Source organism: Cibotium barometz, chromosome 29, assembly GCF_041138505.1.
Source record: "Cibotium barometz isolate CiBa-2024 chromosome 29, ASM4113850v1, whole genome shotgun sequence".
NCBI lineage: Eukaryota > Viridiplantae > Streptophyta > Polypodiopsida > Cyatheales > Cibotiaceae > Cibotium > Cibotium barometz.
In genome coordinates this window covers 18,883,338-18,894,881 of record NC_141074.1, presented here as the reverse complement: position 1 = coordinate 18,894,881, position 11,544 = coordinate 18,883,338, and the positions used below count along the sequence as shown (strand labels likewise).

At 43.8% G+C, this 11,544-nt stretch overlaps 1 protein-coding gene across 1 annotated transcript; it reads right to left on the bottom strand.

Moving 5' to 3' along the window:
• Positions 1 to 691: 691 nt before the first annotated feature.
• Positions 692 to 4,126, bottom strand: LOC147621931 (putative pentatricopeptide repeat-containing protein At3g01580). Its single transcript, XM_086823521.1, has one exon. It carries the CDS (start codon positions 4,124 to 4,126, stop codon positions 692 to 694), a length of 3,435 nt encoding a protein of 1,144 aa, XP_086679647.1.
• Positions 4,127 to 11,544: the final 7,418 nt, after the last annotated feature.

The following is an 11,544-nucleotide window of genomic DNA, read 5'->3' as shown; positions in this document are numbered from 1 at the left end:
AACTTTCCAAACAAAACAAAGTTGTGTTATTAAAACAAGAAAAACCTAGGACGAATGGCTTAGTTGGCAGATCATAACAAGGATAGAAGAGTTGTCTTCATAATCGAGAAATTAGGACATTGTTAAGCCTCAAGGGAGCCGCTTGATGTGACCTTCTTGTGAGAATTATAAAGGAAAACACCTTGTGGAATCATTCACCTTTATTGCGTAAGGGTCAGACTGAGAGGAGCTGACGGAATAGCCAAGCATTAGGACATTGTCATATGAGGCCCTGAATGAGTCGCTCTACTCTAGGGGTCTCACATCCACACTCTTGGACCTGGAGATAAGGCCTTTCTCTTCAGAGTTTCCTTCTATTGAGTCTCATTATGGTTAAAGCTCAACTCCCCCTTGGCAGAGGTACAGGGTTGCATTCAGTTGGGCGCACCTTGAGGGAATTTTTGGGGTTGCCCATCTTGAGAGAAATTTTGGGGTTGCCTATGGGGTGACCAAGCTGACCACTCCAGACAAAAATGTTGAAAATGTGCCCGTGGGACATGCACCTATGCCGAGCTGGGTATGGGGTCAGGACAATGTAAAGAAAAAAGGCACCGTATTATGAGTGCTTCTAAAGGCAAGCAATGTGCTGCCTCTATCCTGCCCTGGCCAGACTTCCTCCACAACTTTCAATATGAAGTAGTCAACCTCCTTGTCATCCAACATTAGCATGGATGTTGGACATTAAGACATATGCAGAAGCCTGCTTATGCTGTAGATGCACTGCATGACCAAATACCTGCTCTCCCAGCTCCACATTGCCATGCTTTTGGCATGCACCTAGCAAAGACAACCACAAGGCCACATCAGGCTGCACTTTTATTGCTGACAGCGTGTCTTCTGCCGTCATGAAGTCTCCAGCACGCCCAAGGAGGTCTATTATACTGGCATAATGCTCAACTTCGGGGGTTAAGCCATAATCTCTACTCATGGATCCAAAGCACTCGACGCCTCTATCCACAAGGCCAGCATGATTGAAAGCCGACAGAAGTGAAAGAAATGTGACTCTGTCTGGATCTATGCCTGCTATCAGCATTTCCTCGAAACTTTGCAGGCTTCTCACACAGTTCCCTTCTTGGGCATAGCCTGATATCAATGCATTCCATGACGCTACATCAGGCTGAGAAAGCATATCAAAGGCTGCCTGAGCATCTGCCATGTTTGCAGAGTTTCCATATGCATCAATGAGAGTGGTTGCAAGGAGAAGACTTGGATCATGTCCAGAAAAGACAATTGTCAAATGCATTTGCCGACACATCTCTACATTTCCCATCTTGCTGCAAGCTTGTAAGATGCAGGAGATTGCAGTATCATCCAGGGTCACACCTTCCTCAAGCAAATGTGTGTATAGCTGTACAGCCTTCTCTTCTTGGCCCTGGTCAGCATATGCTGAGAGCATCGAAGTCCATGAAATGATATCATGCTGGGACAAACCATCAAAAACACTCTCTGCTTCTACAATGCTCCCACATTTCCCATACAAACTAACAAGGGTACCTGCAAGGAATCCATCCAAGTCAAAGCCCTTCCTCTGAGCATCAGCATGTAACGCTTGGACAATTTCAAGTGACATCACTTTAGCCAATCGCCCTTCCATGAACACAGCATCTTCCTTCTTTGCAAGCATGCAAATTGCTTGAAGGGAAATCATTAAGGTCCAAACATCTACAGTCACCCCTTCTTCTTGCATTAGTCTGTACAACTGTAAGGCCTTCTCTCCTTCACATTGCTCAACATATGCTGAGAGCATGGCATTCCATAATGCCACATCCCTTTGAAGGAAACCACAGAACACATTCTCTGCTTCCACTATGTTTCCACATTTTCCATACATGATCACAAGGTTACTACCAACAAAAACATCTGAATCAAAACCCCTCCCCCAGCAATCTGCATGTAATGCTTTAGCAATTTCAAAAGACATCACTTTCATGACTTGCCCTTCCACAGCAATGGCTTCTTCCTTCTCTGCAAGCACACAACATGCTCGGAGGGCGGCCATAAAGGCCTGACTGTCTGGAGTCACACCTTCCCTCTGCATTTCCATGAAGAGCTGCAAAGCCTTCTCTCCTTGGCCTTGCTCAACAAACCCCGTGATCAAGACAGTCCAAGATACAACATTGCTTCGGGACAACCCACCAAACACATTCACTGCTTCCACAATGCTCCCACATTTCCCATATATGCTCGCAAGAATACTACCAACAAAACCGTCTAATACAAGGCCGTGCTTTTGAACATCAGCATGTAATGCTTGGCAAATTTGCAAAGACATCAGTTTGAGTAGTTTCCTTTCCACCACAATAGGTTCTTCCTTCTCTGCACAAAGACGACATGCTTGAAGAGCAACAAAAAAAATCTGCTGATCTGGGCCCAAGCCTTCCTCTAGCATTTGTCTGTAAAGCTGTAAAGCTTTCTCTCCCTGACCCTGCTCAATATATGCCGAGAGCATCGCAGTCCATGACACAATGTCGCGCTGAGATAATCCTTTGAACACATTCTCAGCTTCCACAATATTGCTACACTTTCCATACATTGCCAAAAAGGCACTGCCCACAATGATGTCTAGATCAAAGCCCTTTCTTTGAGCATCAACATGTAATGCCTGGCCAATCTGTAGAGCAATCATTTTAGTGGTAACCTGCTGTTCAAAGCATTTTTCTTGCTTTACAGCAAGTGTACTACATGCTTGAAGCGCGATTACAAATGTTCGCTCCTGAGGAGTCTCACCTTCCAGTTGCATTTGTCTATAAAGCTGTAAGGTTTTCTCTTCTTCATTGTGCCCACAGTATGCTGAAAGCATGGAGTTCCATGACACTACATTACGCTCAGGCAACTCACCAAACACATTCTCTGCTTCGACCATATACCCGCACTTTCCATACATGCATACAAGCACGTTCTTGATGTAGGCAACTGAGTTGAAGCCCTTTGCCCGCGCTTCAGCATGTAATGCCCGGCCAATTTCTAGAGACTTCACCTTCCTTGGCTTTCCTTCAACAACTACAGGTTCTTCCCCCTCTGCAAGTGTGCAACATGCCTGAAGTGCCATGACAAAGGTCCGCTCATCTGGACACAAACCTTCCTCTTGCATTTTGCTATAGAGCTGTAAAGCGGTTTCTCCCTCCCCTTGCTCAACATAAGCTGTAAGCATCGCATTCCACGACACTACATTCCGCTGCAACAAATCTGTGAAAACTGCTTCTGCTTCCTTTATGCTCCCACATTTGCCATACATGCTAACAAGAGAGTTGCTAACAAAGATGTCTAAATGCAACCCCTTCCGCAGAACATCGGCATGTATTGCTCTGCCTACATCAATGTCAAGTATGCCACCACAAGATTTTAGAAGGCTAACAAAAGTGTATTGATTTGGCTCTAGACCTTCCTCCTGCATACAATGGTACATCTCCAGCGCATCTGAACCCATGCCGAGGTCAGTATACCCTGAAATCAGGGCTGTCCAGGAGTAATCAGTTCTATGTGGAAGCATGTGAAACACCTGGAGTGCATCATCAAGGCCACCACATTTGGTCAGGGTGCCCACCAAGTATTCACCAAGGAAGGTAATAGAGTCTAAGCCATGAAAAGCCATGTGGGTGTGGACTTGCTTGGCATGGTGGAGGGCGTTACTCTTGCTGCAGGCCTTCAAGAGAGACCAATACACGTTCTCAGACGGAACAGTATGGTCCTGGTACATGTGCAAGAGGGCATGTAGTGCTCTATGTATTGGTCCATTATCACACAGGCTTGGAGACCCATCACATGTGCTAACAAGATCTTTGTGTTGGGCATGATCAACAAGGGTGGCTAGCTTGGCATCCACCCATGTGGGCTTGTTCTGATCATTCAACCAAAGGGGTTCTCGTGTGAACTTGTGCTTGAAATCTGGGTGCTTAGGACTTCTCTTGTCCAGTCTGTTGTCCCACCACTCTGAGGGATTTGAGAACAGATCCTCCCACAGCGTCTCTTGATGAGTGCCACATGGCATGCCACATCTCATGAAGGATGAAACAGGAGCAGCCACATAAGAACCACTTCCACCACCACCACCACCACCAATTAAGGGATGGAAGCGCAGACCCGCCATACAGGTTCGGGAGGGCTACGCCACAATAAGCCATCATGAGGCGGATGCACAATTGCGCATGTTACACTTGAACTTAGAACAAGAGCTCGGTTGTTACTGTGGCAATAATCAAGCCCACACAAGGCCTGAGTTCGATCCCCTAAAAGAGATGTGAGACTTGAACTTGGAACAAAAGTAAGCAATAATCAGCCCAAGCCCACACAAAAGGCCTGAGTTTGGTCCGTTCATTGACTTAAAGAGATGTGAGGTGTAGCCAATCACTCGATTTGATTTGCTAAACAATAGTGTTTATTTTAAACAGATGTAAAGTTACTTTTTTTGGGGGGGCAAGAGAGAGTACTGAGTTTTAGATACCACTGAGGTAGATTTCCTCTTTTTAGAATGACATAGGTGCTACCATTGGGCTATAATCAGAGTTGCACATGCCAAGTTACTTACTAGGGCATGTTGACCCCAAAATAAGTCCATTTATACATTAGGTAAACCATTTGTGGCTACCATTTAACATGATGCATTAAAAGCATTCCTACAAAGAAAATGGAAAAGGGCCAAGCCTATTTGAAAGGATGATTTTTTATACATTTTAATTATAAAATCGATATTTAATATGTATCTAAAAAATAAAAAGCCAATTGATTCAATGAGTTGTCCTTATTTTGGTTGGTTTAAAAAAAAATATTTTGCTCAAGCATTGTTTAGAACACAAGCAACTACAACTACACCCGAAAATGTCACCCAACCACCCAAGTCCACTATTAAAACCACTTCGTAGATTAACATGGTTTCACTTGCCTAACCTACAGAGAGGTGTTTTTTCAGTGGCCCGGGACTATTTAAAGTTTTGTTTGGCCTAGTGTACAAGCTAGTCACTTGTATATAAGTCATTCTTGACAAATTGAGGAATAGACATGTGTTCCCTTGTAATAGAATTCTTGTGAGCTCTCCTTCTGCTCCCCTCATCAAGTCCAAAAAGCTCAAAAAACTCTAAAAACCAGGCCAAACCACCTCCGACTAGGAGATGTGAGTCCACAATCATGCAAAAAAATCAATGAGCGTGAACTATAACATATGTGAGATGTGAGATGTGAGGCGTGAGCATGAGCGTGAGCTATAATAGGCATGAGCATGGGCTTGAGCATGAGACATAAGATGTGAGTCAACCAAGACATGAGTATAAGTCAAAGGGTAGGTGAACTTAATATTTTTCCAATCAATTAAACATGCCTTAAAGACTTTGTAAGGACACACATCTTTGATTTGAACCCAATCATCTAGACTAATTATTAGAAATGACAATCCAATCGATTGTAGTACATCAAATCATGCCTCATCAAACCCACCCGGCCTTCAATCCCAATAACACTCATAGAGTACCTTCAATAGCACTCATAGAGTGCTCCCTTATATATTAAGAAGGTAAGACTCCTTCCAATCTACCTCAAACTCCTTCTAAGCAAGGAGTTTTGGAACGAGATAAGCCATTTACATGCAAATGTGAACAGTGCAACCTCTTGAAACAGGATTGGACACGATCCTTCGAGCCCCGGATTCCCAAACTGGCTCTATAAACAATGCCATCAACGTTGTGAAAGGGATATTAAAGTCAAACCATGTCGGGTGCCACAATATTTCAAACATTGCAATGCCTAACATTTAGTATCTATCCTAATTTGGGTTTGTCCCAAGGTGACCATGGCTAAGAAGCCCAACAACCTCAGTTTACGACAATCAAGACATGTCTCTTTTGTTATACTATCATTCCACAAAACACCTAAAAGTATACACACACAGTGCAAGAAGGAGAGTTGCACCTTCTTAAGAAACCCAATATTTCATAAAACACCCAACAGTAAAGCACTATGTAAGAAGGAGTCCCACCTTCTCAAGAAACCCATTATTTCATAAAATACCCAATGGGCTTACCCTTATGAGTATCGCGAATAGAATCCAACTCTAGATTATGCCTCTTAGAAGTCATGATGCAATAAAGAGCGAGAGACTTCAAGCATATCCACCTTCAATGTTACCACCTCAACCAGTTCCTCCAAGAATTGCACTAGTACAATAGTACCTTACTATTTCTAGAACTAATTATCTCCATATGAGATGTAGACCTCAGGAAAGGCTAGATGATTTAATGCTCATCAGATCAGTTTATGATCAATACTTAAGAGCAAAAGGCTTTCTACAAGCCTTTGATGTGAGTAAGCATGAGGCAATAGACCTAGTAAACAATTTGCAAGATAGGGATGTAGAAGTCATCTACCCAAAAACCAAGAGTAGGGGATGACCATCTAGCAGCTAAGGATGCCTAAGAGAAAGTGAACACATCATCCAAAGCCTCTATGGTAAAGGTTTTGGTGTGCCCACCAATCTCAGCACTAATGAGAGTCCTAGTCAAGGATTTTGCAAGTATTTTACGATTAAAATGCTAAAAAATGGGCATGACACCTCTTGGCAATCATTAGACATGGTCTTGAGACCTCATAGCTTCATTTCACATATGGTTCTTATACATGTTACTTCTTTAAGATGTTACAAAGCTTTATTATATGTAATTCTCCGTTGTATCTATGCTTCAGCATGGATGAGTTAGTCAAAAATCTACTCAACCAATTAGGCTAGAGGTGGCAGGGTCATCCCCAAGGGCATGCTTATTGTTGCCAGTTTCATTGACACAACTTATTGTTGGTAACATAAGGAAACCTAGTATAGTGGACTACGCCACAGATGTTCCCTATGCTAAGGCATCCTTTAGCCATAAGGAAACCTAGTAGAGTGGACTCCACCACGACAAATGGTGCCTATGCTAAGGCATCCTTTAGCCGTAAGGAAACCTAGTAGAGTGGACTCCACCACAACAAATGGTCCCTATCTAGATATCCGTAACGCCGCTAACGGGCGTTACCACAGGAGGGGATGGCCTCTGGCTCACCACCCAGCCATAGAGGAAGAATGAGGATTGCCCCTCATCCCCCAGGCTATATAGTGTGTGGCTTGCCGTCCACACTAGCCTGGCCGCCCATGACTCCGCATGGGCGTCCTCTCCCACTGAACCTCGGACATGGCCATCCGGTCTGCCGTCGGTCACAGGCATTACAGCCTACGTGACATTATCCCCCCCTTAAGAAGAGTTTTCATCCTCGAAAACAAACTGGGGAAACCTTTTGGAAATTGCACTACGGTGTTCCCAGGTTGCCACCTCCTCATCCCTATCTGTCCATTTAACAAGTACCTCCTGGTACACTTTATGTCAGGTTTGCCTGTCACGATACTGTAGAATCTTTTCAGGTTCATGTGGTATCTTTGGTGGCTCTATCAAGTCCACTAAAATCTATGGAGAAACTGCGTTCTCTAACCCGTGAACTGATTTCTTCAGTTTACTGACATGGAAGACAGGATGGACTTGAGAACTCTCCGGTAACTCAAGTTTATATGCTACGTCCCCAATCTTCTTAAGGATTTTAAAAGGACCACAATATCTCGGAGAAAGGTCATCACACTTTCTCATTTTCATGGTTTCTGACTGCGCAGGAACCTTGAGAAATACAAAGTCACCTTCTGCAAAGGTCACCTTTCTACGTTCTTTATCCACATAAGTTTTAGCGCGATCCTGAGCGCTAGAATGCTTTCACGTGCGGCTCTGAGCATATCATTCATATCTTCAAGGAAATCCTTGACAGATTGAATCTTCTCCTTTTCTAGGCCTATAGCCATCGGAGATCTCGGCTGGAATCCATACATTAACATGAATGGTGTAAATCCAGTCGCTCAGTGTTTGGAGCTGTTATAGGCAAACTCCAATAAGGGCAAGTACTCTTCCCAATTAGATTACTTCTTACTAACATAAGAACGCAACATATCCTCTAGAATTTGGTTAACTCTTTCGGTTTGTCCATCAGACTCCGGATGATCTGCCGTACTCATACTCAGAGTAGTATCCAACTTTTTGAAGACTTCCCTCCAAAAATGACTGTTGAACTTTCTATCTCTATCCGACACTATATCTACGGGCAGACCATATAGCTTGTAGAGATGTTCAATAAAGAGTTTTGCCAACTCTGGCGTTTTAACAGTTTTCTTCGTGGCAATAAACTTTGCCATTTTAGTTAACCTGTCCACTACCACCCACACCGAGTCATTCCCTCGACTCGTCTTGGGTAAACCAGTAATGAAATACATGGAAATGCTTTCCCATTTCCCTTGAGGAATCTCCAGCGGATGGAGTAGTCCTCCAACCTTAAGACGGTCATGTTTATTGACCTGCCACTTATTGCATTTCAGCACATAAGTCTGGACGTCCTTAAACAAACTAGGCCAATAAAACTGTCTTTTTACTAGTGCATAGGTCTTCTGAATCCCAGGATGACCTGCACTTGGACTATCATGACTATCTTTAAGAATTTGGGCCCAAAAGTCACCAATAGTTGGTACACATATTCTACCCTTGTAGAGTAAGTACCCATCGTCAATGGAGTAATTAGCATATTTCTCCCCCCGACGAAGTTTATCACTCCCCTTTGAAGCCATGGCAGTCAAAGGTGATGAAGGGCCTACGTCACAACTCTTCGGCTCCAAACTATACCCAGAAGACACGGCTAGTCTCTCCAAACTAACTCTCGCTTCCCTTCTCGTTACACCTTCGGCCAGTCTCTCTGGACTAGCAATACGTGCCAACGAGGGAGGTGGTCGCGTTTGTGAAGAAGTGCGTACGCGTATAGCGCGCCAGACCTCTGTAAAAGATGGATCATGCTCACATAAACCACGTAGTGACTCCAAGAAATCATTCTTGAAGACTGTGAAACTAAGTTCATTAATCTGTGGCATGCGACTAAGTGCATCTGCCACCACATTATACTTACCTTGCTGGTAACGTATCTGAAGGTCAAACTCCTGTAGAATCTCCGCCCACCGAGCTTTTCTACCCTTCAGTTCATTTTGACTTGAAAGCCATTTCAGACTTTCATGGTCCATCCGGACCTCAAAAGTGGCACCATATAAATAGTGTCTCCACTTTTTCAGTGCATGAACTATCGCTAGTAACTCTCGCTCGTAAGCCGAGTAGTTACGCTGTGCACGATCTAACTTTTTACTCTCAAATGCAATTGGGCGTCCCCTTTGCATAAGTACGGCCCCAATGGCCTCATTACTAGCGTCTGTTTCCAAAACAAACGGCTCATTTGGATCGACAATAGTTAAAACAAGTGCAGCTGCTCTACGGTCACCTTGAGCTTATCAAAGCTTTTTTGTTGGGCATCCCCCCAACTAATGGTTTTTGTTTTTGACCGTAACTGGTCAGTCAACGGGACTGCGATCTTCGCGTAGTCCTTCACATATTGTCGGTAGAACCCCGACATGCCAAGAAAAATCTGCAGTTCCTCGAGATTCTTTGGTGCTGGCCATTTAAGAATAGCCTCTACTTTTTCTGGATCCATCCGCGTACCATCGGCGGATATAATATGGCCAAGGTAGTGAATTTTTGTTTCAAAAAATTCACATTTGCTCTTCTTTGCAAATAGTTTGTGCTTTCGCAACAACTCGAACACTAGACGCAAATGCTCTATGTGTTCTTTCTGTGTCTTACTGTACACAAGAATATCATCTAGGAAAACTACTACGAATTTTCCCAGATATGGACGTAAAATACTGTCCATCAGCGTCATAAACGTCGCTGGAGCATTGGTTAGCCCAAATGGCATAACCAAAAACTCAAAATGCCCTAAATGGGTCCTAAATGCTGTCTTCGCAACATCTTCTTGTTTAATTCTAACATGATGATACCCTGATCTTAGGTCTATTTTTGTGAAGTATCTCGATCCATAGAGTTGATCAAACAACTCATCCATGCATGGCATTGGATACTTGTTCTTAATCGTTATCTGATTAAGAGCCCTATAGTCTATGCACATCCGCATAGATCCATCTTTCTTCTTTACCAGAAGAATAGGCGATGCCCACGGACTTGAACTAGGCCGAATAAAGCCTTTGTTCAAATATTCCGTTATTTATTTTTCCACCTCCTGTGCCTCAAAGTGGCTTAATCTATAAGCAGGTTTGCTTATAGGTTTTGATCCTGGCATAACTTCGATGCCATGGTCTACTTCTCTAGATGGTGGTAAACCATCTGGGAGATCATCAGGAAAAACATCCTGAAATTCCTCTAGTAAATTCATTAAAGTATCTACGTACTTTTTCTTTAATGTCTCATTCACCTTGGATTTTTTCTTGTTTGAATCACATGCATGCTAAACAGGGTTTTCAAACAGTGGGTCTCGTCCAAGGTTATTTTGTTTTCCTTGTTTGTCTACGCAAACATCATTTATCATTTCATCTACGGAAACAGAATTCAAAAGAGGGTAACAAGCATATACCTCTGCTATCTGGTCTCTGCGGACCGCTGTACACAGCTCCATGGAGGAAATAAGTGGTGTGGCAGGGATAGTACGGTCGCCCTGTAGGGTGATGACTCTACCTCCGTGCTCAAAACATAGCGTATTATGTAAGTAATTCTGAGCTAGACTAGGGCCCAAGCCATACAGCCACTCCTTGCCTAGATATACGTCTGCTCTGGCTAAGTGCATGACCTGAAAGTCAAGCGGAGCCTCGTAGTCCTGCATAGATAATGGGACCCCCAATACTATGGTATTCCATACCGTTTTGTCATATCCGTTGGCTAGGCCAACAGTATACTCATGATCACTCCGGGTCTCAGTCAATCCCAACTTCTTGACTAACGAGTAGTTCAAGAAGTTGTGGCTAGCTCCATCATCAATAAAAACTGTGACTCTACGGCCACCTATGGTGCCATACATGCGCACCATGTCATGCGGACCTACAGTAGGCTGCCACATCGCTGGTGTCACTGAACAAGCGTGATGCTCATCACAATGACACACTGTCATCTCTCTGAACTCTGTGGAACTGAGAGGGAGTCTCTGCACTGTATGCAACTGCCTAGAAGATTTACCATCTTTTTTGGGCTCGTTGCCACTCGTGCTGGCTTTAGGCTTTGGACACTCAGCCTTCGTGTGCCCTACTTCATTGTAATTAAAGCAGCGATTTTCCTTTCGCGCTTTAATATACTGCTCTTTCTTGTGGATTTCGTTGTCTCTTTTCTTCTTGGATGGTCGCGGTTTTTTAGACCAATGACCACCCTGTCCTTCCTGGTCCGTCCTATCCCCTTGTTTATCCCGGTTTTTTAGACCAATGACCACCCTGTCCTTCCTGGTCCGTCCTATCCCCTTGTTTATCACTGCGAAACCCTTTTCTTTTGAGGCCTGACCTTTTCTTTTCACTACCCTCGGCCCTGCTAGAACCACCACGCGCACTACGGCGCTTGATGTCATCAAATATCTGTGCATATTGAATTGCCTCTGCTAAGTCTTTAGGCTGTATAAGGGCTCTACGTACTCAAGGTA

What these genes read in the sequence shown, in the direction of transcription:
- LOC147621931 (XM_086823521.1), bottom strand. Translation starts at nt 4,126, where the DNA reads ATGGCGGGTCTGCGCTTCCATCCCTTAATTGGTGGTGGTGGTGGTGGT.